The sequence below is a fragment of the Hylobates moloch genome, unplaced genomic scaffold (assembly GCF_009828535.3).
Source record: "Hylobates moloch isolate HMO894 unplaced genomic scaffold, HMol_V3 SCAFFOLD_1, whole genome shotgun sequence".
In the NCBI taxonomy this organism is placed as follows: Eukaryota; Metazoa; Chordata; class Mammalia; order Primates; family Hylobatidae; genus Hylobates; species Hylobates moloch.
The window spans coordinates 95,693,879-95,719,473 of NW_026652276.1; the positions used below are offsets into that span (position 1 = coordinate 95,693,879).

Below are 25,595 nucleotides of genomic sequence, written 5' to 3' on the forward strand. Positions count from 1 at the left end.
CTAGAGGATCCTGTGGGGAAAGCGCCGGGCACACAGTAGGGGCTCACCCTTCTAGACATGTTATCTAATACGTGGCTCAGCTGTCCTTCCACCCATGGCCTAAGGGATGCCAAATTCCAGGGTCCAGAAAGAGCTTGGGATAAAATGAACATCCAAGGGGAGGGCTTTGACCTGGGCTTAGTCTGCCTGTGCCATCCAAACGGAGTCTCAAGTCCTGAGATAGGGCGTCCAGATGCCCCAGTGCAGGGCCCTCCTGATCAACACCTGCTCCCCCGTACTCATTAGCAACCTCACCCACCCTACTCTCAAAGCACACTTGGCCCTCATATCTGGGAGCTCTGCATCTGTGGATTCAGCCAAGAGCAGATGGAAAATATTCAGAAAATAAATTGGATGGTTGTGTCTCTACCGAACATGTGCAGACTTTGTTCTTGTCATCATTCCCTAAACAATACAGTATCACAACCATTTATACAGCATCTGCATTGTATTACACACCATGAATAATCTAGAGATGGTCTAATGTATATGGGATGATGTGCATAGCTTATATGTAAATACTAGGCTATGTTATGTCAGAGACTTGAGCATCCATGGGTTTTGGCATCCCTGGGGACCCTAGAACTAATCCTCCATGGATACGAAGGGATGACTGTATAAACTCATTCAAGAAGGCTTCTCATTGGAGGAAGGGCCCAGTTCAGGACACACAGGGACATCTCCCTGGACTACTGTCCATTCATCCACCCATTCATCCATTGTCTCCCCCAACTCCCCATCTCGGACTGTCCCAATGATAGCCCTAGCAAGAAGAGACAAGAAACAAGACAAGTTCACGTTGTCCAGTTTTGAGGTCTTGGAAGAAGTTGCACCAGTATGAGAATAGTGGGTCAGTTTTCTCCAGGATCCAGAAAGCATAGCAGGCAGCCTTGGGGTGAGGAAAGGAGCCCGGCCTCTCCAGCAGCCAACAGGCCTGCAGTAGGATGGGACTGGGGCTGGTTTGGGGTGGAGGATAAGTGACAGCCAAGGTTTGTCAGCATGCAGAGGGGTGGCTGACTCATGGACTAGGGGCTGCGGAGCCCAGTGGTTGCCCTTAGTTCTTAGATCCTGGGAGACTTCTGGAGCCTGGATCTGGACAGCCTAGGGGTGGAGGTGATGAGGGGCAGGGGTGGGGCGGGAGGAGAGGCCTTGCATGACAGGGTGCAGGGCAGGAAGCCAGCCAGGGACTGCTTTGCAGTGGCTGCTCCCATCCCCATTCCCACCCCCAAACCCACCCCTCCCCCCACCCTGGTGTGGGGTCGGTCTTGGGCAAGTGCCCTCTGCTTTGGCCTCAGCAGATCCCAAGATGGAAGCTGGCAGCCACGTGGGCATGTCACTTACGCCAGCTTTGTACTGCAGTTTCTGCTTCCTGGAGCGTGGGGTGCCCACCCAGGAGAGCACGAGCACACCCCACACCTCTCATTTTGAGGGTGCTGTGAGGTGGGGGACCAAGGTCCTGCAGTCCTGTGCTTGTGCCGTGAAAATTAGCCTAGGAGTCCCACGTCCACCCATCCACGTGGAGCCCCAGGAGCCTGAACAGTGGCATGCAGCGAGATGAGGCAGGAGAGAGAACTGGAAAAGGAGAGAGAAAGAGAGATGAGGAGAAGGGAATGAGAGAGAGGAAGAGAGATTGGGAGAGAGACAGAGAAGGCTGAGAGGATAAGGAGGGCGAGAGATGGGGAGAGAGACACAAAATACAGAGACAGAGAGAGACGTGCATAAGTAGGTCGAGTTACTCTTGATCCCAGTTCCCAGTGAAAACTGTAGGTCGCCATTACCTAACCACACATGCAATAAAGTCTTCTGCCTGCTGCTTACAGCCCTGAGAACCCCTTCTCGTGGAGCATAAAACCTTTGACTATTGCCCTTCCTCACTGCATTTTTGTTGTCTCTTCCGGTGAACCGTGATGTCTTGTCTATTGCCTTCCTGGGCTCAAGGATCCATCAAAAACTGATGCCTCTTTTGGGGAAGATCTGCAGTGCCTTCCACTCACTAGGCCCCCCAGGAAACTTGCGCACTTGGCTCGGGCCCTAAGCAGCTGGGTACATGCTGGGGCTCTGCTTCTCTCTTTCAGTAAGAAGGAGAACTAAGAAAGAGACTGAAGCATGGTCTGCGGAGAAGGCACTTGTGCAAACACCAGGAGAATGAGGGGCCTGAGTTGTCTTCGTTTCTCCTAAAAGCATGCATTCCCGGCTGGGCGCGGTGACTCACACCTGTAATCCCAGCACTTTAGAAGGCTGAGGCGGGTGGATCACCTGAGATCGGGAGTTCGAGACCAGCCTGACCAACATGGAGAAACCCCATCTCTACCAAAAATACAAAATTACCCAGGTATGGTGGCACATGCCTGTAATCCCAGCTACTCGGGAGGCTGAGGCAGGAGAATTGCTTGAACCCAGGAGGCGGAAGTTGCAGAGAGCCGAGATTGCATCATTGCACTCCAGCCTGGGCAACAAGAGTGAAACTCCATCTGAGGAACATCAAGCCACACTAAACTACCACACTGCAGCTACAATACATGAAGTATCTGTTTGGGAGATACTGGGTTTTGTTGTGAGTCTACCTTGTCTTCATCCTTGGATGCTTCTATAGCTGATCGTAACATTTTCAAGAGGAGGAGACCAGAGAACTCTTCCTGGAAACTTGGGTCTGGTGTTTCCCTGTTCCACCCAAAGCAGGCAACACATGTTAAAAGGTAAATACACTTAAATATATACATACAGAAATATATTCACTTAGCATAAGCATAAAAGTTTAGGAAAACAGTTTAACAAATCTGCTTAGATTATATCAAGAAACTTACAGTACATATCTTTTGACCCAATAGTTCCCCACCTAGGAATGTCTCCAAAAAAATAAAATCTCAAAATGCAGATTTCATGCACAAAAATATTCACCGAATATAAAAGCCTACAAGCCTAAAGCCTAAAACAAATGTTCAGTAACATAAAAATGGTTAAATCATCATCACACAGTGATAATTTTGTAATCATAAATGAGGATTTCTAACAAGTCAATAATAGAATGCTTATACATTTTACACGTCGCTTATACGGTGAAGTGACAAAAAGCAGGACACTTGCACATGAATAACCAGCTACCTCTGGGGAGGGGAACTAAGGTGTCAGGGTAGAAGAAAGGCTTCACACTGAATGCTGCTTTGTACTACCTGGATTTTTGTTAGCCTGTGAATATACTACTTTAAGAAATTTTTTAAAATGCATTTTAAAAGTACAGTAACTGTTACTAAGGTTTTGCTTTTATGTTTTCTATAATGTTGACATATTACTTATATCGGCATACAGTATTTTTAATACATATATGTCTTAATATATTCCTAATATACATTAAGAACAGCTTATTAATTTTGTTTTCTAAATATATCAAACAAAACAAAGCAGGAAGACTGACTGCATAATATGCGGGAACTACTGCTGATTCTTTCATGGTAGGGATCAAGGACATTCTCTTGGGCCCTCAATCTCAGAAGTCGGCTGGGGAAAGCAAGCTCAGTCACCTACATGTTGACAATCAGAGTGTCTGTCAGGTTGCCCAGGGACCAGGCTGCTTTGGCTCGAACATTGAGAGACTTGTCTTCAAGTGACATCGATATTGTATTTGCTGCGTCCGCAACAAATATGACATCCTATAAGACAAAACAAAACACTGCAGTTACTTTAGCAGGTCATGCTGCTACCTGTGAAATTCTCAGACTTATTTTCAGATAAAGCTAGAAGCCTTCATGCACATTTCTACTTGGAAATAAAAATTCATCTACTCAATCAATTTAATGTTCTTCTTATATTCTACAATTTGGACACTCAAAAAAATCCCAGGGGAAGCTCCCATGATTTTGGTATGTGCCATGGACACCCGAGAAGCCTATGGATTTTGCTCTTATGAACATCGAATATATAACCTGGCCTGGGACAGTTATCTGTGAACTCTGTGCTTGGTTGATTTCCATCTTGGGAAATAATGGTCTGAAAAAGAAATGCATTTCCAAAACACATCCTATGTACTACACACCACTCAGTGAGATAAATGTCACAAGTAAGAGGGAAAGAGGACATTGTTCCTTCTTAGTAAAAACTACGTCAGCTTTCTAAATGATGACTACCACCTGGTAATGTCCCATTTCATTTTTATTAGATCATTCATTAATTTAAGCATTTATTGGGTGACTAAGGTCCCAGGTAGTGTGCTAAGTAATTAAAAATTAAAAACAAATAAATACCATATATATATATATATGGTAATGCCTTAGTTCATTTATATATATGGTATATATATGATAATACCTGTAGTTTTATATATATAACTATATGTATAACACTATATATATATGGAGAGAGAGAGAGAGAGTGTGTGTGTGTGTGTGTGTGTGTGTGTGTGTGTCTGGCTCTGCCACCCAGGCTGGAGTGCAGTGGTGTGATCTCTGCTCATTACAACCTTCACCTCCCAGGCTCAAGTGAGCCTCCCATCTCAGCCTCCCGCTGGGACTACAGGTGCCTACCACCATGCCTGGCTAATTTTTAAAATTTTTTGTAGAGACAGGGTTTTGCCAAGTTGCCCCAGCTGGTCTCAAACTCCTGAGCTCAAGCAATCCACCCGCCTCAGCCTCCCAAAGTGCTAGGATTACAGGCATGAGCCACCATGCCTGGCCCATGACCATATTTTAGTAGCAATTAAAGAAATCAGATTACAAAGCAATTTAGTTTCCTTTACCATCCAATGCAGGAGCTCTATATCCACAAAATAGGGGTGTCGTGGACTACAAAAGGGGCACAGAAGAGCTAAATAGGCTCACTCTGACCTGTCGGAGACAGGGAAAAAGCACATAGACTCCTAGGGCCCGTGAAGTTGCAGCTTTCACTAAGCGATTCTTGCTGTCATTCAGCCCGAGCAGCACTGCAATGCACAGGATCTGCCTGTCATTCTGCAATGAGAAGATTGACAAGGGAAAAATGAGAATGAAATAACTACGAGCCAAAGGCTTCCATAAAAGATGTGAAATATCTGTGTCTGAGACCATATTCAGGAGTTGAACACCATTGTGACCTTGAGGCTACCCTGGTAAAGAGCAGGTTCAATTCAGATTCCATGATTATCTGAGCACCCACTTTGTGCAAGACACACACGGCATCTCATCACATTTAACCTTTATTAAAGTTGTCTTCTTTATAGGAGCTCATTTATGTAAATAAGAATGGATGCAAATGTCACTGAGGACTAAAGAAAAAAAGCAGTCTGAATAGTGCTATTCTGAATAGCAGTATTCTGAATGTTTATGCTCCCCCAAAATTCCTATGTTGAAATCTTCACTCCCAGGGTGATGGTATCAGGAGGTGGGGCTTTGGGGAGGAGATTAGGTCATGGGAACAGAGCCCTCATGAAAGAGATTAGTGCCCTTATGATTGAGGCCCCAGAAAGCTGCCTGCCCCTTCTACCACTTGAGGACACAGCTCACATGGTGCCATCTGTGAGCCAGAGAGTGAACCCTCCCAAGGCACCAAATCTGTGTCTGTCAGTGACTTGATCTTAATTCCAGCCTCCAGAACTATGAGAAATACATTTCTGTTGTTTAGAAGACACCCAATTTATGGTATTTTATTATAACAGCTCAAACAGACTAAGACAAATACCATATGTGTTGGACAACAAATCTAAGTATTTTCACATACTTGTTATTTTTCACATGACTACCATCTTATTGATGATAATACCAAGTTTTAGAGAGGTTAAGAGTCAAAGAGCTAGCAAGTCGAAGAGCTGGGCTTTAGCTCAGGCCTTTTAAACTTTGGATATGAATTCTTCCTGAAATCTCTCTGCCTTCCAAGCTTCTGCTACCCTTGCCTCTACCACCTACATTCTAACGCACAGGGGGAGACAGCTTTCCTGATATATTAAGGCTTCAAGTTTTCCTATTTGCTGTTCCCCAGTGCCCTCATCCCCAACTCAAGTGAACTGGCACCTTTTCATCAGAGATGATACTGAATACTGGTTCAAAATGCAAAAGCATCAAATTCTAGCTCTGGTGCTCCAGCCATGATTTAAGGGTGAGAAAACACCCTTATGTTACCGGCAGATTGCTGAAGGCCTCTGGCAAGATGGAAGACAGGACATCACAGGTGCTCGCCTGGAGAGTTGGGTGCTCCGAATTCCGCAGGGCTCTGGGTAAAGGACCATTCAGCATCAGAGTCCAGAACATCACCACCTGGAATGGAGGCAAAGGAAAAGCTGCAGCCCAAGACATAACAGGGGAACCAACTCGGAGCTAAGCCTACCAGAAATGGCCTTAGTAGGGAAACATTTTTCCTTAAAGTAGCAGCTTTCTATAAATGTTTTCATTGGTTCTTCTTCCATAGTGATGAAAGGGCTTCAGAAAACAACTGCAGTGTTTAAGCCTCCCATTCAACTCCTATTGATTAGGAGACTGCAGTCTGATAAAGTTACACAGTAACAGTGATAATAATCAAGAGGAGGCTGAAGATGGTGACGACAGTAACAGCAACAGCAGCAGCAGCTAATGTTCTTCAGAGAGCTCATCCCATGCCAGGCATTGCTCTACGTATTTTACACGTATCAACTCATTTTATTCCTTGGCACAAATAAATGGGGTCTGTAGCATTATCCCTACTTTTTCACACAAGGAAACTGAGGCATAGACAATACAACTTGCTAATCAGCAGCGGGGGTGAACTAGAATCCAGATCAGTTGACACTTGGCTAAGGCTTTTTCAACTACTTTGCAGAGTCTGTGTGATAATAAAATATAATACTCTGTGTAAGATTTCTAGCGCAGGGCCTGGTACACCGTGGACACTCTTAAATTGGGCAGTAGTTTCTGTTATCAGCACTTTGAAGAACTACCTCACTGCACAGCCTCTGAAGTAGCCATGTCAACAGTTTCTTTTCCATGCTTTATACATATCCTGTGATTTCATGTTCATTTGTGAATCTCTGTGGTTTTGGTATGTTTTGGTTCTGTCCCATGGACCTAGTCCTGGGTTTTGCTGTGTATTTCACGCACCAGTTCTGCCTTTCTCCTACTTCAGCTCCTGGAAACCCAGTCTGGGTCCTCCCTGCCCCAGATGAACGTCTTGCTATGTTGCCCAGGATGGACTTTAGAGATGAAGGTCTTGCTATGTTGCCCAGGATGGACTTGAGTATCTGAGCTCAAATCATCCTTCTATTTCAGCCTCCAAAGTACCTGGCACTACAGGCATGTGCCACCATGCCCAGGACTTAATATTGTTAAGATACCAATTCTCTCAAAAATGACCTACAGGGTCAACACAATTCCTGTTAAAATTCTGACTGTAGTTTTGCGAAAACTGACAAGCTGGTCCTAAAATTCCTACGAAAATTAAGAAACCTGGAATAGCTAAAACAATCTGGAAAATAGACGTACCAAGTTAGAGGTCTCACTTCCCAGTTTCAAAGCTTACTACAAAGCTACAGTAATCAAGACAGTGTAGTACTGGCATACGGATAGACATTAGATCAATAGAATAGAATCAAGAGTCCAGAAGTAAGCCCTTATGTTTTTGACAAGTGTTTCAATTTGAGGGGGAAAGAATTGCCTTTGCAAACAAATGCTGCTGGGAAAACTGGATCGTGACCATTTTTTCTGATAGTAACTCAGCTTCCCAAAGTGCTGGGATTACAGGCATGAGCTACCGTGCCTGGCTCCCCATTCTATCTTAATAGCATTCTTAGGAAGTGAGATATTCAAGCCCTTCTGTTTTTGTTTTTGTTTTTGTTTGAGATCTCGCTCTGTCACCCAGGCTAGAGTGTGCAATGGTGTGATCTCAGCTCACTGCAACCTCCGCCCCCTGGGCTCAAGCTATTCTCCTGCCTCAGCCTCCTGAGTAGCTGGGATTACAGGCATTAGCCACTACACCCGGCTAATTTTTGTATTTTTAGTAGAGACGGGGTTTCACCATGTTGGTCTTGAACTCCTGACATCAGGTGATCCACCCGCATCAGCCTCCCAAAGTGCTGGGATTACAGGCGTGAACCACTGCGCCTGACCGTAGCCCTTCTTTTTAAAGAAACTGATGCTCAGCGAGGTTAGGTGACTGATGTAAAGTCATATACCCCTGGAGAACCGAGCCAGGGTTTGAACCCCAATACACCTGTCTGATATGACTGTTCTGCATGTCCAGCCCCTCCTCCACTCATGTACCCTTTCACTCCAGTCCTTAGGTCCCTCCTCCACACCAGCTGTTTATCCTACAAGTTTATTTAGGCGCTGGTCTGTGGGAGAATTGCTCAGCTCCTAAGCTTGCACATAAGAAGACTCCACGCACCTGCAGATGAGGGTTCTGCTCTCAGGTTGAAAGCAGAAAGTCTCTTCTCTCTGAGCTGGGCATCGGGCCAGTCACCTGGAGGAATCCCAAAGTGATGATAGAAGGCCCTGAGCATCCTCCCTGCTCTCCATCAGGAATGTCAGCTGATGCTGTCTCCAGGTGAGCCGAGACATGCAGGTGCATTCCTGAGTCACACGCAGCTCACGTCCCTGGCAGAAACCCAGCCTGCTCTCCAACAACACCCTTCTGGTAGTTCCCAATACCATGCAGATGATAGAGCAACGAAACAAAAGCTGGACAAGTGAGCAGCGGCTCTCAGCTCCAACCCATCCTGGCCACCAGGAAAGGGGGCCCAGGATTTAGTTCTTGTGGTGAAACCAGCCCAATTGTCCCCATGGGACTGATGTTTACGGTTTCTTTGAATAAACATAGAAATTGATCCTCTCAGTCTTTTTTCTTTTTCTTTCTTCTTTCTTTTTTTTTTTTTTTTTGAGACAGAGTCTCACTCTGTCGCCCAAGCTGGAGTGCAGTGGTGTAGTCTCGGCTCACTGCAACCTCCACCTCCCGGGTTCAAGCGATTCTCCTGCCTCAGCCTCCTGAGCAGCTGGGATTACAGGCGCCCTCCTCCATGCCCAGCTAAGTTTTGCATTTTTAGTAGAGATGGGGTTTCAACATGTTGTCCAGGCTGGTATCGAACTCCTGACCTCAAGTGATCCACCTGCCTTGGCCTCCCAAAGTGCTGGGATTACAGGCGTGAGCCACCGCGCCCAGCCATTCACATCTCTTTTGACTGAGAACTTTACACTAAGGTGAAGGAATTTTGACAATGGGCTCATGCCTTTGGGATTCACCATGTGCCCTGTTACCCAGATGGATGGTAGAGTGGCCTACAGAAGGCTACTGAAGCAAGCCTATGGAAGGCTCAGTTGTGACTCCAGCTAAGAGACCACACCCTGTAAGACTGGGCTGTTGTTCAATAATATGCAGTACACGCCTGCAAACCAAGAGTGGAGGTGGTAGTGTTTCCTTGCATATAACATCTAATAACTCACTGCAGGAACTTTTGTTTCATCTACCCAACTCAGGGCTCACTGGAGTTTGAGATCCTAACACACAAGGAATTCGCTATTTTTTTTTTTTTTTTGAGATGGAGTTTCGCTCTTGTTGCCCAGGCTAGAGTGCAATGGTGTGATCTCAGCTCACCACAACGTCCGCCTCCCGGGTTCAAGTGATTCTCCTGCCTTGGCCTCCCAAGTAGCTGGGATTATAGGCAGGCGCCACACGCCCGGATAATTTTGTATTTTTAGTAGAGATGAGGTTTCTCCATGTTGGCCAGGCTGGTCTCAAACTCCCGACCTCAGGTGATCCACCCGCCTCGGCCTCCCAACGTGCTGGGATTACAGGCGTGAGCCACCTCACCCAGCCCATGGAATTCCCTATTTTATCCCAGGGAACAGAGTTGTGGTTCTGGTCCATTGGAAACTGAGTCTACTTCGTGGTCATTTTGGGATCTTCATTCACTGAACCAATAGAGAGAGAAGGAGTTTCTATTCCAGCGGGGATCATAGATTGTTACGAGCAAGGGAAAGTTGGGTTGCTGCTCAGAGTGAGATCGAGGAGAACTATGTCTAGAACCCCAAGGATTCACTCAGGCACCTCTTTATGTATCTCATTCACTAATAACCATGGCGGGTGAGACATGACTATACAGTGGTAAGTAAAGAAAGGCAGACTTTTTTTTTTTTTTTTGAGATGGAGTCTTGCTCTGTAGCCCAGGCTAGAGTGCAGTGGTGCAATCTCGGCTCACCACAACCTCCGCCTCCTGGGTTCAAGCAATTCTCCTGCCTCAGCCTCCCAAGTAGCTGGGACCACAGGCGCATGCCACCGTGCCCGGCTAATTTTTTTGTATTTTTAGTAGAGACGGGGTTTCACCATATTAGCCAGGATGGTTTCGATCTCCTGACCTCGTGATCCGCCCTCCTTGGCCTCCCAAAGTGCTGTGATTGGCAGACTTACTAAAGAAAGTATGAAAGTACATTACCAAGCCAGGTGCAGTGGATCACGCCTATAATCTCAGCACTTTATTATGAATGCAGTAGCTATGAACATTCTTATTTATGTCTTTTGGTGAAAATATGCACTAATTGTACTGTATATGCACCTAGAAATGCATATACAGTGCATTTGGCCAAGTCATAAGGTATATATATGTTTAATTTTAGTAAATAGGCCGTGTGTGGTGGCCTGAGGTCAGGAATTCGAGACCAGCCTGGCCAACAAGGTGAAACCCCGTCTCTACTAAAAATACCAAAATTAGCTGGGCATGGTGGTGGGTGCCTGTAATCGCAGCTACTCGGGTGGCTGAGACAGGAGAATCACTGGAACCTAAGAGGTGGAGGCTGAGGTTGCAGTGAGCTGAGATCCACTGCACTCCAGCCTGGGCGACAAGAGCAAAACTCCATTTTAAAAAAAACAAAACCTTTAGTAGACAGTGCCCAAGTTTTCCAAAGCGGTTGAAACAATTTAGACTTTCATCTTGCAGTGAGCCGAGATCGCGCCACTGCACTCCAGCCTGGGTAACAGAGCGAGACTCCATCCACAGCTTAAGAGAGTTCCAATTGCGCTCTATGGTCATCCACACTTGGGATTGTCAGTTGCTTTAATTTTAGCCAATTTGGTGGATGCCTAATAATACCTCATTTGCCCTTAATTTGCATTTTCTTTTTTTTTGTTTGTTTTTTTGAGATGGAGTCTCACTCTGTCACCCAGGCTGGAGTGCAGTGGCATGATCCCGGCTCACTGAAACCTCTGCCTCCCAGGTTAAAGCAATTCTCCTGCCTCAGCCTCCCCAGTAGCTAGGACTATAGGCGCCTGCCACCAGGCCCGGCTCATTTTTGTTATTTGTAGTAGAGACAGGGTTTCACCGTGTTGGCCAGGCTGGTCTCAAACTCCTGACCTCAGGTGATCCTCCCGCCTTGGCCTCCCAAAATGCTGGGATTACAGGCGTGAGCCACCACGCCCAGACTTAATTTGCATTTTCTTAATGAGTATTAATGATGACCATCTTTTCAGGTGCTCATTAACCATTCTGATATCCTCTTTTGTGAAGTGCTTGTGTTCAAGTATTTTGCCTAGTTAAAAAAAAAAAAAAGCTGGCTATATTTTTCTTATTGATGCACAGAAGTTCTAGGTGTAATTCCTTTGTCAAAAATATATATATATTGCAGGCCGGGAGCAGTGGCTCACGCCTGTAATCCCAGCACTTTGGGAGGCCGAGGCGGGCGGATCATGAGATCAGGAGATTAAGAACATCCTGGCCAACACGGTGAAACCTCATCCTACTAAAATACAAAAAATTAGCCTGGTGTGGCAGCGCACACCTGTAGTCCCAGCTACTTGGGAGGCTGAGGCAGGGGAATCGCTTGAACCCTGGAGGCAGAGGTTGCAGTGAGCCGAGATCGCGCCACTGCACTCCAGCCTGGCAACAAAGCAAGACTCTGTCTCAAAAATATATATATATATATATAAAATAAATATATGTATCCCTAAAGCTTGCCTTTTCTTCCTCTCTTAATGGTCTCTTGAAAATAGCCCATTCTTCTCAATGTTGATGAAGGCCAATCGCTCATTTTGTGGTTACTACTTTTTTTTTTTTGAGACGGAGTCTCTCTCTGTCACCCAGGCTGGAGTGCAGTGGCGCGATCTCAGCTCACTGCAACCTCCACCTCCTGGGTTCACGCCGTTCTCCTGCCTCAGCCTCTTGAGTAGCTGGGACCACAGGCGCCCGCCGCCACGCCCGGCTAATTTTTTGTATTTTTAGTAGAGACGGGGTTTCGCCGTGTCAGCCAGGATGGTCTCGATCTCCTGACCTCGTGATCTGCCTGCCTTGGTCTCCCAACATGCTGGGATTACAGGCGTGAGCCACCGCACCCGGCCTGTGGTTACTACTTTTTAAAGAACTTGTTTTGTTTTGAGACAGGATCTTGCTCTGTCACCCAGGCTGGAGTGTAGTGGTGCGGTCATAGCTCACTGCAGGCTTGAACTCCCAGGCTCAAGCCATCCTCCCACCTTAGCCTCTGAAGGAGCTGGGACCACAGGCACACACCACCACGCCCGGCTAATTTTTGTATTTTTGTAGAGACTGAGTTTCCCCATGTTGCCTAGTCTGGTTTCAAACTCCTGAACTCAAGCAATCCACTTGCCTCAGCCTCCCAAAGTGTTGGGATTACAGGCATGAGCCAACACACCCACTTTAAAGTACCTGTTTAGACTACTTTGTTTATCCCAAAATCATGAAGGCATTCTCTTGTTTCCTTCTGGAAATTCTATTGTTTTTACCTCTCACATCTAGGACTACAATCCATCTCAAATTAATTTTTGAATGTGGTGTGAGGTAGGCGTATTTATTCCTTTTATTGAAAAGACTATCCTTTCCTCAATGATTTCCAATGCGTTCTTGACCCTATAATTAGAATTAACTTCTGTAAGCACTCATTAGATCGTTCCATTTTCCTGCCTGTCTTTAACAGCAGACCATTGCTCTTATGGACAATAATCAGATAATGATCAGTTCCTTGCTTAACAATACGCAGCTTGGTCTGGCCACCTCCTGTCTCTCCTGTCAAATCTTGCCTTGTGTCTGCCTTTCCACTCTGAATATAGAGTTCTTTGGACAGGTCACACCCTCATCCTCAAGCCCTTCCCATATAGAGTGTTTTCATCCCCTTAGACTAGTTACTCAAACTTCAGGTCTCATCTCTTCCAGGAGCCTTCTCAATAGCACAGTCCTTGTCCCTTAAATCTAGGTTGTGTGACTTCTATATATGCATTCATGGTCGGGCACGGTGGTTCATGCCTGTAATCCCAGCACTTTGGGAGGCCAAGGCAGGTGGATCACCTGAGGTCGGAAGTTCAAGACCAGCCTGACCAACATGGAGAAACCCCGTCTCTACTAAAAATACAAAAATTAGCCAGGTGTGGTGGTGCACACCTGTAATCCCAGCTACTCGGGAGGCTGAGGCAGGAGAATCACTTGAACCCGGAAAGTGGAGGTCGCGGTGAGCCGAGATCGCGCCATCACACTCCAGCCTGGGCAAAAAGAGTGAAACTCCGTCTCAAAAAATATATATATATAAATATATTTGTTCATTGTACTCCCGAGTTTCTAATTATATTTATTTATTTTATTTTTTGAGACAGAGTCTCACTGTGTCGCCCAGGCTGGAGTGCAGTGGCGTGATCTCGACTCACTGCAGCCTTCACCTCCTGGGCTCAAGCAATTCTCCCACCTCAGTCTTCTGAGTAGCTGGGATTACAGGGCCGCGCCACCACATCTGGCTAATTTTTTACATTTTTCATAGAGACAGGGTTTCACCATGTTGGGCAGGCTAGTCTTAAACTCATGATCTCAGGTGATCCACCTGCCTCAGCCTCCCAAACTGCTGGGGTTACAGGCATGAGTCACCATGCCCAGCCTATTTTATTATTTTTTTTAGATGGAGTCTCGCTCTGTCGTCCATCCAGGCTGGAGTGCAGAGGTGCAATCTCGGCTCACTGCAACCTCCACCTGTTGGGCTCAAGCAATTCTCCCACCTCGGCCTCCCTAGTAGCTGAGATTACAGGTGCCCACCACCATATCCAGCTAATTTTTGTATTTTTAGTAGAGACGTGGTTTCACCATGTTGGCCAGGCTGGTCTGGAACTCCCGACCTCAGGTGATCCATCCGCCTCAGCCTCCCAAAGTGCTGGGATTACAGGTAAGAGCCACCGCACCCGGCCTTCTAATTATATTTAAATATCTCCCCATTATAACTTCTCTAAGGGAAAGGAGGAGGCCTATTTAGTTCACATGAGAGGTGCGTCCTAAATACTGTTGAATGAATGAATAAATTTAAGGGAAGATTCTGTCCCAGGAACCCAGACAGTATGGACCTTGGAGAAACAGGCGTTTCCAGTCTCAGATCTAGCCCTTGGCAAATAATTATTTCTGAGCCTCGATTTTCAAATCTGTAAAATAAAGATATACTATTCTCTACATAGGATTGTAATGGGCATCAAATAAGATAATGTGGCCGGGCACAGTGGCTCACATCTGTAATCCCAGTACTTTGGGAGGCCGAGGTGGGAGCATCACTTGAGGCCAGGAGTTCGAGACCAGGCAACACAGTAAGACCCCCCAGCCCCCATCCCATCTCTACAAAAAATTTAAAAGTTAGCAGGGTGCGGTGGCATGCGCTTGTGGTCCCAGCTACTTGGGAGGCTAAGGTAGGAGGATCGCTTGAGCCTGTGAGTTTGAGGCTGCAGTGAGCTGTGATCGAGCCTCTGCACTCCAGCCTAGGCAACAGAGTGAGACCTTGTCTTCAAAAATTATAAAATGATAAGGTAATGCGCAGAAGCATTCAGCACAGTGATTGGCACATGGAGGGCCCATTGAGGTGTTGTTGTTTTTGTTTTTGAGACAGAGTCTCGCTCTATGGCCCAGGCTGGATGGAGTGCAGTGGCATGATCTCGGCTCACTGCAATCTCCGCCTCCTGGGTTCAAGCGATTATCTTGCCTCAGCTTCCCGAGTAGCTGGGATTACAGGCGTACACCACCAAGCCCGGCTAATTTTTCTTGTATTTTTAGTAGAGACGGGGTTTCACCATGTTGGCCAGGCTGGTCTCGAACTTCTGATCTTAGGTGATGCGCCCGCCTTGGCCTCCCAAAATGCTGGGATTACAGGCCACCGTGCCCAGCCATTGAGTATTGTTAAGAGGAGGATATGCAGAAAACAGACTCACGCCAGTTCTGCCCCATGCGCATGAGCGGCCGCGGCTCGCCCTCAGCCAGGCCCAGCGCGCCCCGACGCGTCCCCACGCGTGCGTGATCCACCGGAACCCAAGCCCAGGCAGGAGGTGAGGGGGCGGGGCCTCCGCAGTGCGACTGCGCCGCGCGAGGCCGTGCGTCGCGAGGGCGGGGCCGCGCAGGCGCACCGGGTGCCCCGGCTCCGGAGCATAAACAAGAACGGGGACGGGATGAGGCGGCGGTTGATCCCAGGGTGGCGCGTGGCGGCGACCGAGGCGGCTAGCGGGGCCCGGCGCCGACCCTGAGTGCAGCCTGACCCGCCCTCGCGCGCGCGCGCGCGCCCTCCTCGGCCGGGCCCACTCGCCGCGCGCCCAGCCATGAACCTGGCGAGCCAGAGCGGGGAGGCTGGCGCCGGCCAGCTACTCTTCGCCAACTTCAACCAGGACAACACGTAAGGCCGGGGTCGGGGGTCGGAGTCCGGGTGAGGCCAGGGTCGGACCCGGGCTAGGGGGAGGGCCTCGCTGCCAAGCTCGGTGGGGCTAAGGCGGGCAGAGGCGTCCCCAGGGGCGGGCCCCGGGGCGCGCCGGGAGGGGCGCCCTCCAGGGAGACCCTCGGGCGCTGGCCTGGAGCTGCGGCCCGGGAGCGGGAGAGGTGGTGAAGAGGGGGCTGTTTTCACCCTCTTGCGGGGAGGCCCCTTGGCTTCAGACTTAACTACTTCTCGCAAAGTTGGGGCCGAACTTTGGGGCTTGACTTGTCTTGGCCGCCTGTGGAGCGCTGGGAGTGGGTCGCTTCCTCTCCTCTCCTCTCCCCGCTTCTTGCTCAGCGTCTCCCACTCACTCTCCTTTGAATCAGGCCCTTCTCCTTGTCTCTTCATCGTCTTAAGGCCCCTTCTCTGCTCTCTCTCTTGATTTTCTTTTCTTCGTTTCTCACTGTTTTTTTGTTTATTTTTGTTTTTGGGGGTTTGTCTTGTTTTGAGACGGAGTCTTGCTCTATTGCCCAGGCTGAAGTGCAGTGGTGTGATCTCGGCTCGCTGCAACCTCCGCCTCCTGGGTTCAAGCGATTCTCCTTCCTCAGCCTCCCGAGTAGCTGAGACTACAGGCACGCGCCACTGTGCCCAGCTAACTTTTTTGTATTTGTAGTAGAGGCAGGGTTTCACCATGTTGGTCAGGCTGGTCTCGAATTCCTGACCTCAAGTGATCCGCCCACCTCAGCCTCCCAAAGTGCTGGGATTACAGGTGTGAGCCACCGTGCGCGGCTCTCACTGTTCTTTTTGGGACATCAACTTTGATGTCTTCTCCAGCAAGTAACAAACTTAGCAATAACCTTGACATCTGACCTACTAGGGAGAAACTGAGCCAAGAGAGGCGTTACAGACCAGTGCCCCAGGAGTCTCAGAGCTCTAGGGGCTGGGTCATCCTCAGGGCAAGAGAAGGCCTTAATGCCAGCCCATGCATTCGGAACGCTATTTGTCCACACTGATACGGGTTGGATGCTGCCTGGGAGGAGGACTTGTGGGGATGGTTAATAGATGAGCGAGCTTTCTGGAGAGAGAAGGGTGAGTTATGGGTTTGGCAGGGAGGAGAGCCATCTTGGAAGTGAGTAAGAGGAAGTGAGGAAAGAGGAGGAGGAGTGGGGCATTTGGCATCTTACTAAGTCATTGATTGAGTTGTTACTGGCTGAGTGGAATTAACAAAGCAGAAGATGAGATTCTTTAGGAAATTAAAAGTGAATTGTAGAATGGCCAACACCCAGTGTGTGGTGTACAGCAGGCGCTCAATAGCACCTCCCCAAAGCTGTGAAGACAGTCGCACAGTGGGACTGTATTGAGAGTCGGAAGGGGCAAATCACCTCATCCAACTACAGATGAGGAAATCCTTCCGAAAGGCTCCAAGCTGGCCTGGGTCTTCGAATTGGTTAATAGTGGAGTGGGGGGCAGCAGTAGAATCTAGCCTCCTGAGTTCTCTTCCAGTGTTCTTTCTGCTCTGCCATGCTGGTTTTTTCTGAAGACAGTGAATTTAGAAATAGTAGCATAACAACGTGTAAAGATGAAAACTCCCAAGTACTGTAGTGTTCTGTGTGACCAAAAGCCAGAACAACAAACAATTCGGACCACCTGTTGCAGTTGAAGTGGAATAGACTATGTTAATCCAGATAGGGAAAAGGACACATCCCAAACCAATTCTAATTTGGTTTTCAAGCCCAAGCCCAAGCCCACAGTATTTTGAGACCAGTAAGAAATGGTCGTAGTAGTAGGGCGGTTTATGCCTTGTATAAATTAGAGAGTTTCCAAAACATTGTCGGCCACTCTTTCAGTTTTTCACTAATTATTTCTATCAGAATGAAATCAAATAGAGAAAAGCATTCTCTTTTGCTGTTACTTCAGCTGGACTGCCATGTTCCCTGTGTCACAGAAGAGTGTCACTCTGGCCTGAAATAGGACCTTTTCACACTTGGACATTTTCACACTTACCCACTTCTCCATGCTCCCCGAAGTTATTACAGTTCAAGAGATTTCTGTTACTTTGAGATTTCATAACTTTGACTTGCCAGAGAGACCTTGATGTAGTGTAAACCTAAATTGGAATGAATAGTAAGCTAGGATTATACTAGAAGTTGACTGGGCTAAAATGACTGTAATTTGTTTTAAATCTACACTTGAAAGAAATAGAGAAGTTCCCGGAGAGAGCTTTTATGACTTATACCTTTTCCTCCCTTCTTAATCTCCAGAATTTATTGAGGAGCACAATTTTTAGCAAGAGAAAGAATGTCCATCTAGAACTCACATTTACTGTATTCAGTGAGAAAATTTGGAAACCAGTTCACTTACTAGAATATACATGTCATTTCCCTTTTTTTGTCTTTTAAATTCTTTTTGTATTTGTTACATACCAAACTATAACTATCCTGCCTTTCTTCTTGTACTGGTAATATGATTTCCAATGTCGTACTTTTTCATGATTCTTATCCTAAAAGTGTGCATAAGTTTTATTTGTTTTTTACCATTTGTTTTTTGTTTTGTTTTGTTTTTTTACCTAGAGAAGTGAAAAGGGCATCAAGAGCAGCTGGTCTTGGCCGTCGCGCTGTTGTCTGGTTAGTTCCAACCCTGGTTTCTCAAAGTATCATCTTGGAAGGCTTATGTTAGAGGACTTTTTTGGCTTTTTGTAATTGAAGTGAACCAGTTAATAAGTGGCAGAGGATCACTTGAATCTGAAATGGAAATATCAAGGACTACATTTTTCCAGTGGACACCACAGCTTGTGGGAAGTTAGTGATGTAGCAATGTCTGTTTTAAATGCCATGTCTAAAAGGGACGGAATGAAGAAAGGGACTTGACTTTCCAAGGCTTGTGTTTGTATGAAGTGTCTGGAGACAATAGGAGAAACCTGTTGTTTTCTTCCACCATGTCTCTTCTAGGTTATGCTTATTGTGCTGGGAAGGTACTGCTCTCCTGTCTTTGTTCATCTGTAAATCAAGGGTTTTGCTTTTTGTTTTTGAGATGGAGTCTCACTGTTGCACAGTTTGAAGTGCAGTGGCACAATTATAATGATCATAGCTTACTGCAACTTTGAGTTCCTGGGCTCAAGCCGTCCTCCTGCCTCAGCCTCCCAAGAAACCGGGACTACAGGCATGAGCCCCACACCTGGCAAATTTTTTTTTTAGTTTTTGTAGGCACAGGGTCTTGCTATGTTGACCAGGCTGGTCTTGAACTCCTGGCCTCATGCAGTCTTCCTGCCTCAGCCTCCAGAGTATTGGGATTACAGGCTTGAGCCATTGTGCCCGGCCTGAAGATGGTTTCTAAGATCCTTCACCCTTAAAGTTTTAAGTCATTCTGCCTGCTATGCAAAGGATATGTTTGAGGAGGGCAGGGGGTGACTTAGGAGGATATTGTCCAACAGCAGTGACCAGTGGGAAGGAGACTGACTCGCCATCAGGACTTGTGTGACCCACAGGACATACATCATGCAGCCAAGGGAGAACTTAGGTGACGCCCAGTTTCTGGCTTGGGTTCTGGGTGAATGTGGTAACATCATGGTGGAAAAGCCGAGAAGGAGAGAACTCTGCTTGGGGATACTGATGAGTTGGAAAGGCCGCAGGGATATGGAGGTGGAGGATGTGAGGTGGAGCGGGGATGGGAGTGGGCTGTCCATAGCCCTGAAAGAGAGGGCACCAGGGCCTCCCAAGTCTGGGCTGGCAGCCACAGTTGAGGTTGCTTTTGGTTTACGGTGTTGGACTCTATCCACCTAAGCTCGCAATCAACTACGGCTTCTCCGCAAAGATGATGAAGAAGGAGAGTCTTTATGGACTGACGATTAGGGACGGGGGAGAAAAGGAAGATAAGCAAAAAATCTGACTCACATCTTCATTTTTGAGTGGCAGTCACTGTCTCTTTGATGTTGAATGTTCAAGTTTAAATTCATTGACGGAGACTTTCAGTTAAAAATGATGGATCAAACATAAGCATTTATTTTGGTTCCATCCCCACACCCTAATAAAATGTTAATCAGTAAAATGTCAAAAAGAGACATTTTCTAATTTTAATTTCTTAACTTTTTATTTTTGTGGAGATGGGGTTTCACTTTGTTGCCCCGACTGGTCTCAAACTCCTGGCTTAAAGTGATCCTCCTGCCTGAGTAGCTGAGATTGCAGACGCGAGCCACCACCCTTGGCCTCAAAAAGATATTTTAAAAGGCTTAAACTCATAGGATAGAAAGAATGAGAAAGGAGATATTAGCCAATTTGGAAGCTAGCGAGTGGTAAAGGAAGCGGGATCTCAAATTGCTAGTGAAGAAGGCAGAGAACCAACCTAGTTGAAACTGCAGAATCCCCTCCAGGCTCAGGAATGGGCAGTCCAGGGCTCCAGAGGCGGGCTTGTGGGGCTGTGAAAGGAGGAGGATGGGTTCAAGTACGTTTAAAAAGCAGTGACTCTGTCCTTCCCTAGTGAAGGACAGGCCTAGTCTCTGGGGAGGGTAGAGCAGGGTCTCTGGCTTTGGGCACCAGGCACAGTTGAAGGTGGGGATAGTAGCAAAATGGGGGATTGAGCCAATACATATTTTTTTGGTTGTGATTTGCCAGTTTTCCCCTTTGTCAATGAAAGAGCCCACTAATGGGGACAGGCACAGTGGGTCACGCCTGTAATCCCGGCACTATGCGAGGCCAAGGTGGGAGGATCCCTTGAGTTCAGGAGTTCAAGACCAGGTTGGACAACACGGGGAGACCTCGACTCTACACAAAACACAAAAATTAGCCAGGTGTGGTGGCACGCGCCTGTGGTCCCAGCTACCCGGGGGGCTGAGATGGGAGGATCCCTTGAGCCCAGGAGGCTGGGGCTGCAGTAAGGAGAGATCGCACTACTGCGCTCCAGCCTGGGTGGCAGAGTGAGACCCTGTCTCAAAAAAATAAAAATAAAAATAAATAAGTCCCACTCTGTTGACTTAAAAATAAATAAATAAACATTTTTTTGGCAGTAAAGCTATATATTAGGGAAAATCTCCTACTTACCTGTTGCTCTGCCTCTCCCATTAGTGTGTCTGCCATTTTATGGTCAGGTCAATTTTGAAATTGTTTAAAGCAAAATCTCCAAAGGGATGTTGAACTTGATGTTGAGACGAAAATATCAATCGTATTTATATTTAATACCATTCTTTAAAAATACTCATCTAGGCCGGGCGCGGTGGTCACGCCTGTAATCCCAGCACTTTGGGAAGCCAGGGCAGGTGGATCACGAGGTCAGGAGTTCGAGATCAGCCTGGCCAAGATGGTGAAACCCCATCTCTACTAAAAACACAAAAATTAGCCGGGTGCGATGGTGGTCACCTGTAATCTCAGCTGCTCGGGAGGCTGAGGCAGGAGAATCACTTGAACCGGGAGGCAGAGGTTGCAGTGGGTTGAGATCACACCACTGCACTCTAGCCTGAGCAACAGAGCAAGACTCCATCTCAAAAAAAAAAAACCTTATCTTTTGCCGGGCGTGGTGGCTTACATCTGTAATCCCAGCACTTTGGGAGGCTGAGGCAGGTGGATTACCTGAGGTCAAGAGTTTGAGACCAGCCTGACCAACATGGTGAAACCCCATATCTACTAAATACAAAAAATTAGCTGGGCACGGTGGTGCATGCCTCTGATCTCAGCTACCTGGAAGGCTGAGGCAGGAGAATCGCTGGAGCCCGGGAGGTGGAGGTTCCAGTGAGCCGAGATTGTGCCATTGCACTCCAGCCTGGGTGACAGAGCGAAACTCCATCTCAAAAAAAAAACAACTTACCTTTACTGATAAAGTGTACTCATACTGTAGTATATATACATCTCAAAAAATATTTGGAATATTTTTGTTTCCCTTTCTTAACGGATTGGAATGCATAATTTTGTAAACTGTGGGGTTAAACTTCTAGCTGAGGTATTTAATATCCTAAATCAGCTTCCAAATATCTGAACTTGATTGGCAAAGTCCAGTTTTAACACATTCTGTGTGTAGGGAGCACAGCAGAGAACTTGGATGTCTAACCCAAGGATCAGGGACTAAGGCTCGTTAATTTTGCCCATGGGAGAAGCCCCTTCTAAGCTTATTTTATACATAATGCTAATACGCTTGGTGATTTGGTTTCCAAGTCACCAAGAAATTAGGAAGGACAGGGGCTGTTAATGGCAGGATGGTCACTAGGAAAAGTGACAACTGTCGGCAAAACAAGAGATAGAAAAATATTTTTATAAACTCAGTGCTACAGGCCGAGCATGGTGGCTCACACCTGTAATCCCAGCACTTTGGGAGGCCGAGGCAGGTGGATCACCTGAGGTCAGGAGTTCAAGACCAGCCTGGCCAACATGATAAAACCCCATCTCTACTAGAAATACAAAAATTAGCCGGGCGTGGTGGCAGGTGCCTGTAATCCTGGCTACTTAGGAGGCTGAGGCAGGAGAATTGACTGAACCTAGGAGGCAGAGGTTTCAGTGAGCCGAGATCACGCCGCTACACTCTAGCCTGGGTGACAGAGCGAGACTCCGTCTCAAAAAAACAAAAAACCATAAAATAAATAAACTCAGCACTACAGTCTGGCTGTTTGATATGGGGTACACCAAACCCTCAACTCAAAAGAACTTGTCATCCCTTGTTTTAAGGACACAGGAAGGTATACAATTTAAGAACAATTTGTTTTTTTAATCAGAAAATGGGAGTGGGGGAGTCATGTTTAAAATAGCAACCCTTAGTTATCTGGAAAATATTTTCCTGAACATCAATTTCCCAAAAGTTCTGGGTTGCTGAGATTTTGTTTTATTTTTAGCCTAGGGATATTACTCTATTCTTCTTGGTTCTTTTATTAATTTTCAAAATATCTACAGGTAATAATACCCAATTATTTCATTGATATAACAATGGATGTAATTAATTCAGTATAGTAAAGAAGCAGAACATTTTTGCAAAGAAAAATTATATGAGCTGGTAGAGTTTTGTTTCTGTTCTTTTTATACTTCTAAGATGAACCATTGTGATTTTACAGATTAATACTGATTATAGCAACTCTCTTCTTGGAATACATTTCTTCCACATACATGTGAAAGAGTAGTTGGAAATCTCAAGTTTTTAATAAATGACATGATCATTAGAATAGCCCTGATCCTATCTTGGGGTACAAATACTCAGTGTGAAACATCCCCCTTCCCTGTTGCAGCCTTCTGTTTTACCTCCTCATTTTCATGTTCTCCCAGATGTTAAAAGTGATCCTGGTATCTGATTCCTCCGTACCCCAGTGCTTCCTGCTTGTTCGCTCATCTTTCTTTTGCTGAAAGCTGGACTTGCTTCTTGTTTTGCTTTCTTTGGTCAGCTGGGTTCTGGAGAGGCACTTTTCTGATGAGGAAACCCCTTCTGTGGTGTCCGCGAGGCCCCTGCTGGGAGGGGCTGCTGAGCTGTGGGATCCTTGAGCCTCCTCGCAGAAGTGGGTGATGAGTATGGAATCATAAACACAAGACCATCAAACCAATCCTCTGCTTTTTCCTTGTAAGCCAACGATGGGTCCTTTGATTCCAGACTCTAAGGTAGCTTTTGAGTCCGTTTCATTTCCAACCCATTGCTGAGCCATGGCACAGCGTAGGGGATGGAGCCACGGGTGGTAAAGGCCTGCAGAAGCACAGAGAGATGCCTTCATCCACCTCAATTGTAAATACCTTTGTTTAAAATTTAGAAAATTCGCTTACTTAACTTTTTTTTTTTTTTTTTTTTTGATGGAGTCTAGCTCTGTCACCCAGTCTGGAGTGCAGTGGGGCAATTTCCACTCACTGCAGCCACCTCCTCCCAGGTTCAAGCAGTTCTCCTGCCTCAGCCTCCCAAGTAGCTGGGATTACAGGGTGCCTTCCACCATGCCTGACTGATTTTTGTATTTTTAGTAGAGGCAGGGTTTCACCATGTTGGCCAGGCTGGTCTCAAATTCCTGACCTCAAGTAATGTGCCCGCCTCAGCCTCCCAAAGTGCTGGGATTATAGGCGTGAGCCACCGCACCTGGCCAGCTTACTTAACTCTCATACTCTAACATATACTGTGTGTATATAACAGACCACTTGAGAAACCCCAGTTTGTTTTGAGGGAACCAGTAAGGCTGATTCCTTGTGCTTATATCCCAAACTTATATTTAAAGTTTTATAGAGTTTGTTTCTTAGTATTTTTATTTTAATTTTCCCTCCACTTTATTGTGGTATAATTAAAATTGTATCTGCTTAAGGTATACAGTGTGATGTTTTATATACACATCTTTTGAAGTGATCACCACAGTCAAGTTAATTAACATATCTTTCACCTCAAATAGTTACCTTTTTGTGACAAGCACACTTAAGATCTGCTGTCTCAGCAAATTTCAAGTACACAATATGTTATTATCAACTACAGTTACTATGCTGTATGTTAGATCTCCAGAAAAAGTTTTTTGGTTTCTTTTCTTGAGACAGTATCTCGCTCCGTCTCCCAGGCTGGAGTGCAGTAGCAGGATCAATCTTAACTCACTGCAGCCTCAACCTCCTGTCCTCCCACCTCAGCCTCCCGAGTAGCTCCTTGGGACTACAAGGGCACTACCATGCCTAGCTAATTGTTTTATTTTTAATGTCATTTTTGTAGAGATGGAGTCTCAGTATTTTGCCCAGGCTAATCTTGAACTGCTGGGCTCAAGCAGTCCTCCTGCCTCGGCCTCCCGAAGTGTTGGGATTACAGGCGTGAGCCACCACATCCAGCCTCAGAAAAGTTTTATAGGATTTAAGTAATAATATTGTCTGTGTTTTATTGACCTTGTGGCATCTTCCTGTGCCAAGCACTTGATACAAACAGTGTGAAATGATTTGCTCTGTGCTGATTTGTGGAGGGCACGTGGGGAACTTGCTGGGAACTCACTGGGAACGTGGGACCTAGTTTCTACATTGTCACTGTCTGCATGTATCAGCTCTTATTTCTGAATTTGGCTTTTTTGCAGGTCCCTAGCTGTTGGTAGTAAGTCCGGTTATAAATTTTTCTCCCTTTCTTCTGTGGATAAGCTGGAACAGATCTATGAATGCAGTAAGTGTTTGCTTTATTTTTCCCCTTCTTAAAAAAAAAAAAAAAAAAAAAGTTGTACTTGAATTGGAATGCGATCTAAAATTCACACACTGTGGTTGAAGTCCAGACACCCTCTGACCAGTCCTCTGCTTCCACCTTCATCTCCCTGAGAGGTGGCAACCAGTGACACCTGTGGCTGTCTGCCCCGATCTGTGCATTTGCCTACATAGGAGTGCAGGTACCAAGGGTCTTCAGTACATGAGCACATACCATATGTACTGGTCTGTAACTTCTCTCCCTTTTAATGCCATTTAAACTGTCTAGATTACTGTCATAAAGGGCTTCCAGAAAATTGAAAATTTTACAGCCCCTGTAGGAACAGTTTATTTTCCCGCGTTGGCATTTTACAGCATTGAAGTGGCCCGCGTGTCGGAGAGGCTCATGGAACAGTGGGGGGTCATGCGCTTTGGCCTCTCGCTCAGTCATGTTTTGTGTGGTTCTAGATGGATTACTTCATCTCTGGGCCTCAGTTTCTTTTATTTTTTGCAAAACAGAAATAATGCACGTCTGTAAGATTATTGGCAGGATTAGAGATTATGTATGTGTGTACTTAACAGTGTGCAAAAATAGTATTTGCTGAGTAAACCCTGTGATGGAGACTGTGACGGGACGCTTTGGACTCTTTCCACATGCGTAATTTTTAATTAAGATAATTATGGATTCACATGTAGTTGTAGGAAATAATACAGGTCCCTTGCATCCTTTACCCTGTTCTTCCCAATGGTAACATCTCTCAAAGCCCCAGTGTAATATCATAGCTGGGATATTGACATCCACCTCTCCTGAGCACACTCTCCAGTCCTCCTTGTGCTCGTTTGTGTGTGCGTAGGTTCTGTGCAGTCTTTTTTGTTTGTTTGAGATGGAGTTTCGCTCTTACTGCCCAGGCTGGAG

At 46.3% G+C, this 25,595-nt stretch overlaps 2 protein-coding genes across 6 annotated transcripts in view; one reads left to right on the forward strand and one right to left on the reverse strand.

Moving 5' to 3' along the window:
• Positions 1–1,300: 1,300 nt before the first annotated feature.
• Positions 1,301–15,215, reverse strand: LOC131384011 (HEAT repeat-containing protein 6-like). The gene is made up of 6 exons (XM_058442382.1): positions 15,136–15,215; positions 6,123–6,257; positions 4,857–4,979; positions 3,562–3,686; positions 2,604–2,700; positions 1,301–1,690 (listed from the first exon to the last, which is right to left on the reverse strand). Exons 2-6 carry the CDS (start codon positions 6,249–6,251, stop codon positions 1,529–1,531), a joined length of 636 nt encoding a protein of 211 aa, XP_058298365.1. The 5' UTR covers positions 6,252–6,257; positions 15,136–15,215; the 3' UTR covers positions 1,301–1,528.
• Positions 15,216–15,317: 102 nt separating this feature from the next.
• Positions 15,318–25,595, forward strand: part of WIPI2 (WD repeat domain, phosphoinositide interacting 2) — a 42,089-nt gene continuing 31,811 nt past the window's right edge. For 2 of the 5 annotated variants that reach the window (XM_032755808.2, XM_032755814.2), the window contains exons 1-2: positions 15,319–15,590; positions 24,583–24,665. In XM_032755808.2, coding sequence (XP_032611699.1) covers positions 15,517–15,590; positions 24,583–24,665 — 157 coding nt within the window. In that variant the 5' untranslated portion in view covers positions 15,319–15,516. Of the gene's footprint in view, positions 15,591–18,175; positions 18,230–24,582; positions 24,666–25,595 lie in introns of all 5 variants that reach the window. The other 3 variants (XM_032755802.2, XM_032755804.2, XM_032755815.2) reach the window with 3 other exon arrangements.

Bases quoted from the DNA above. Each gene is read 5' to 3' on its own strand.
- LOC131384011 (XM_058442382.1), bottom strand. From the start codon at position 6,251: ATGTTCTGGACTCTGATGCTGAATGGTCCTTTACCCAGAGCCCTGCGG. The intron at 2,701-3,561 runs GTAGGTGACTGA...TGGGTGGAACAG, and splicing joins GACACTCTGATTGTCAACAT to GGAAACACCAGACCCAAGTT. The intron at 1,691-2,603 runs GTAGACTCACAA...TTATCCTCTCAG, and splicing joins CATCCAAGGATGAAGACAAG to CCTTCTCTGTCTCTCTCCCA.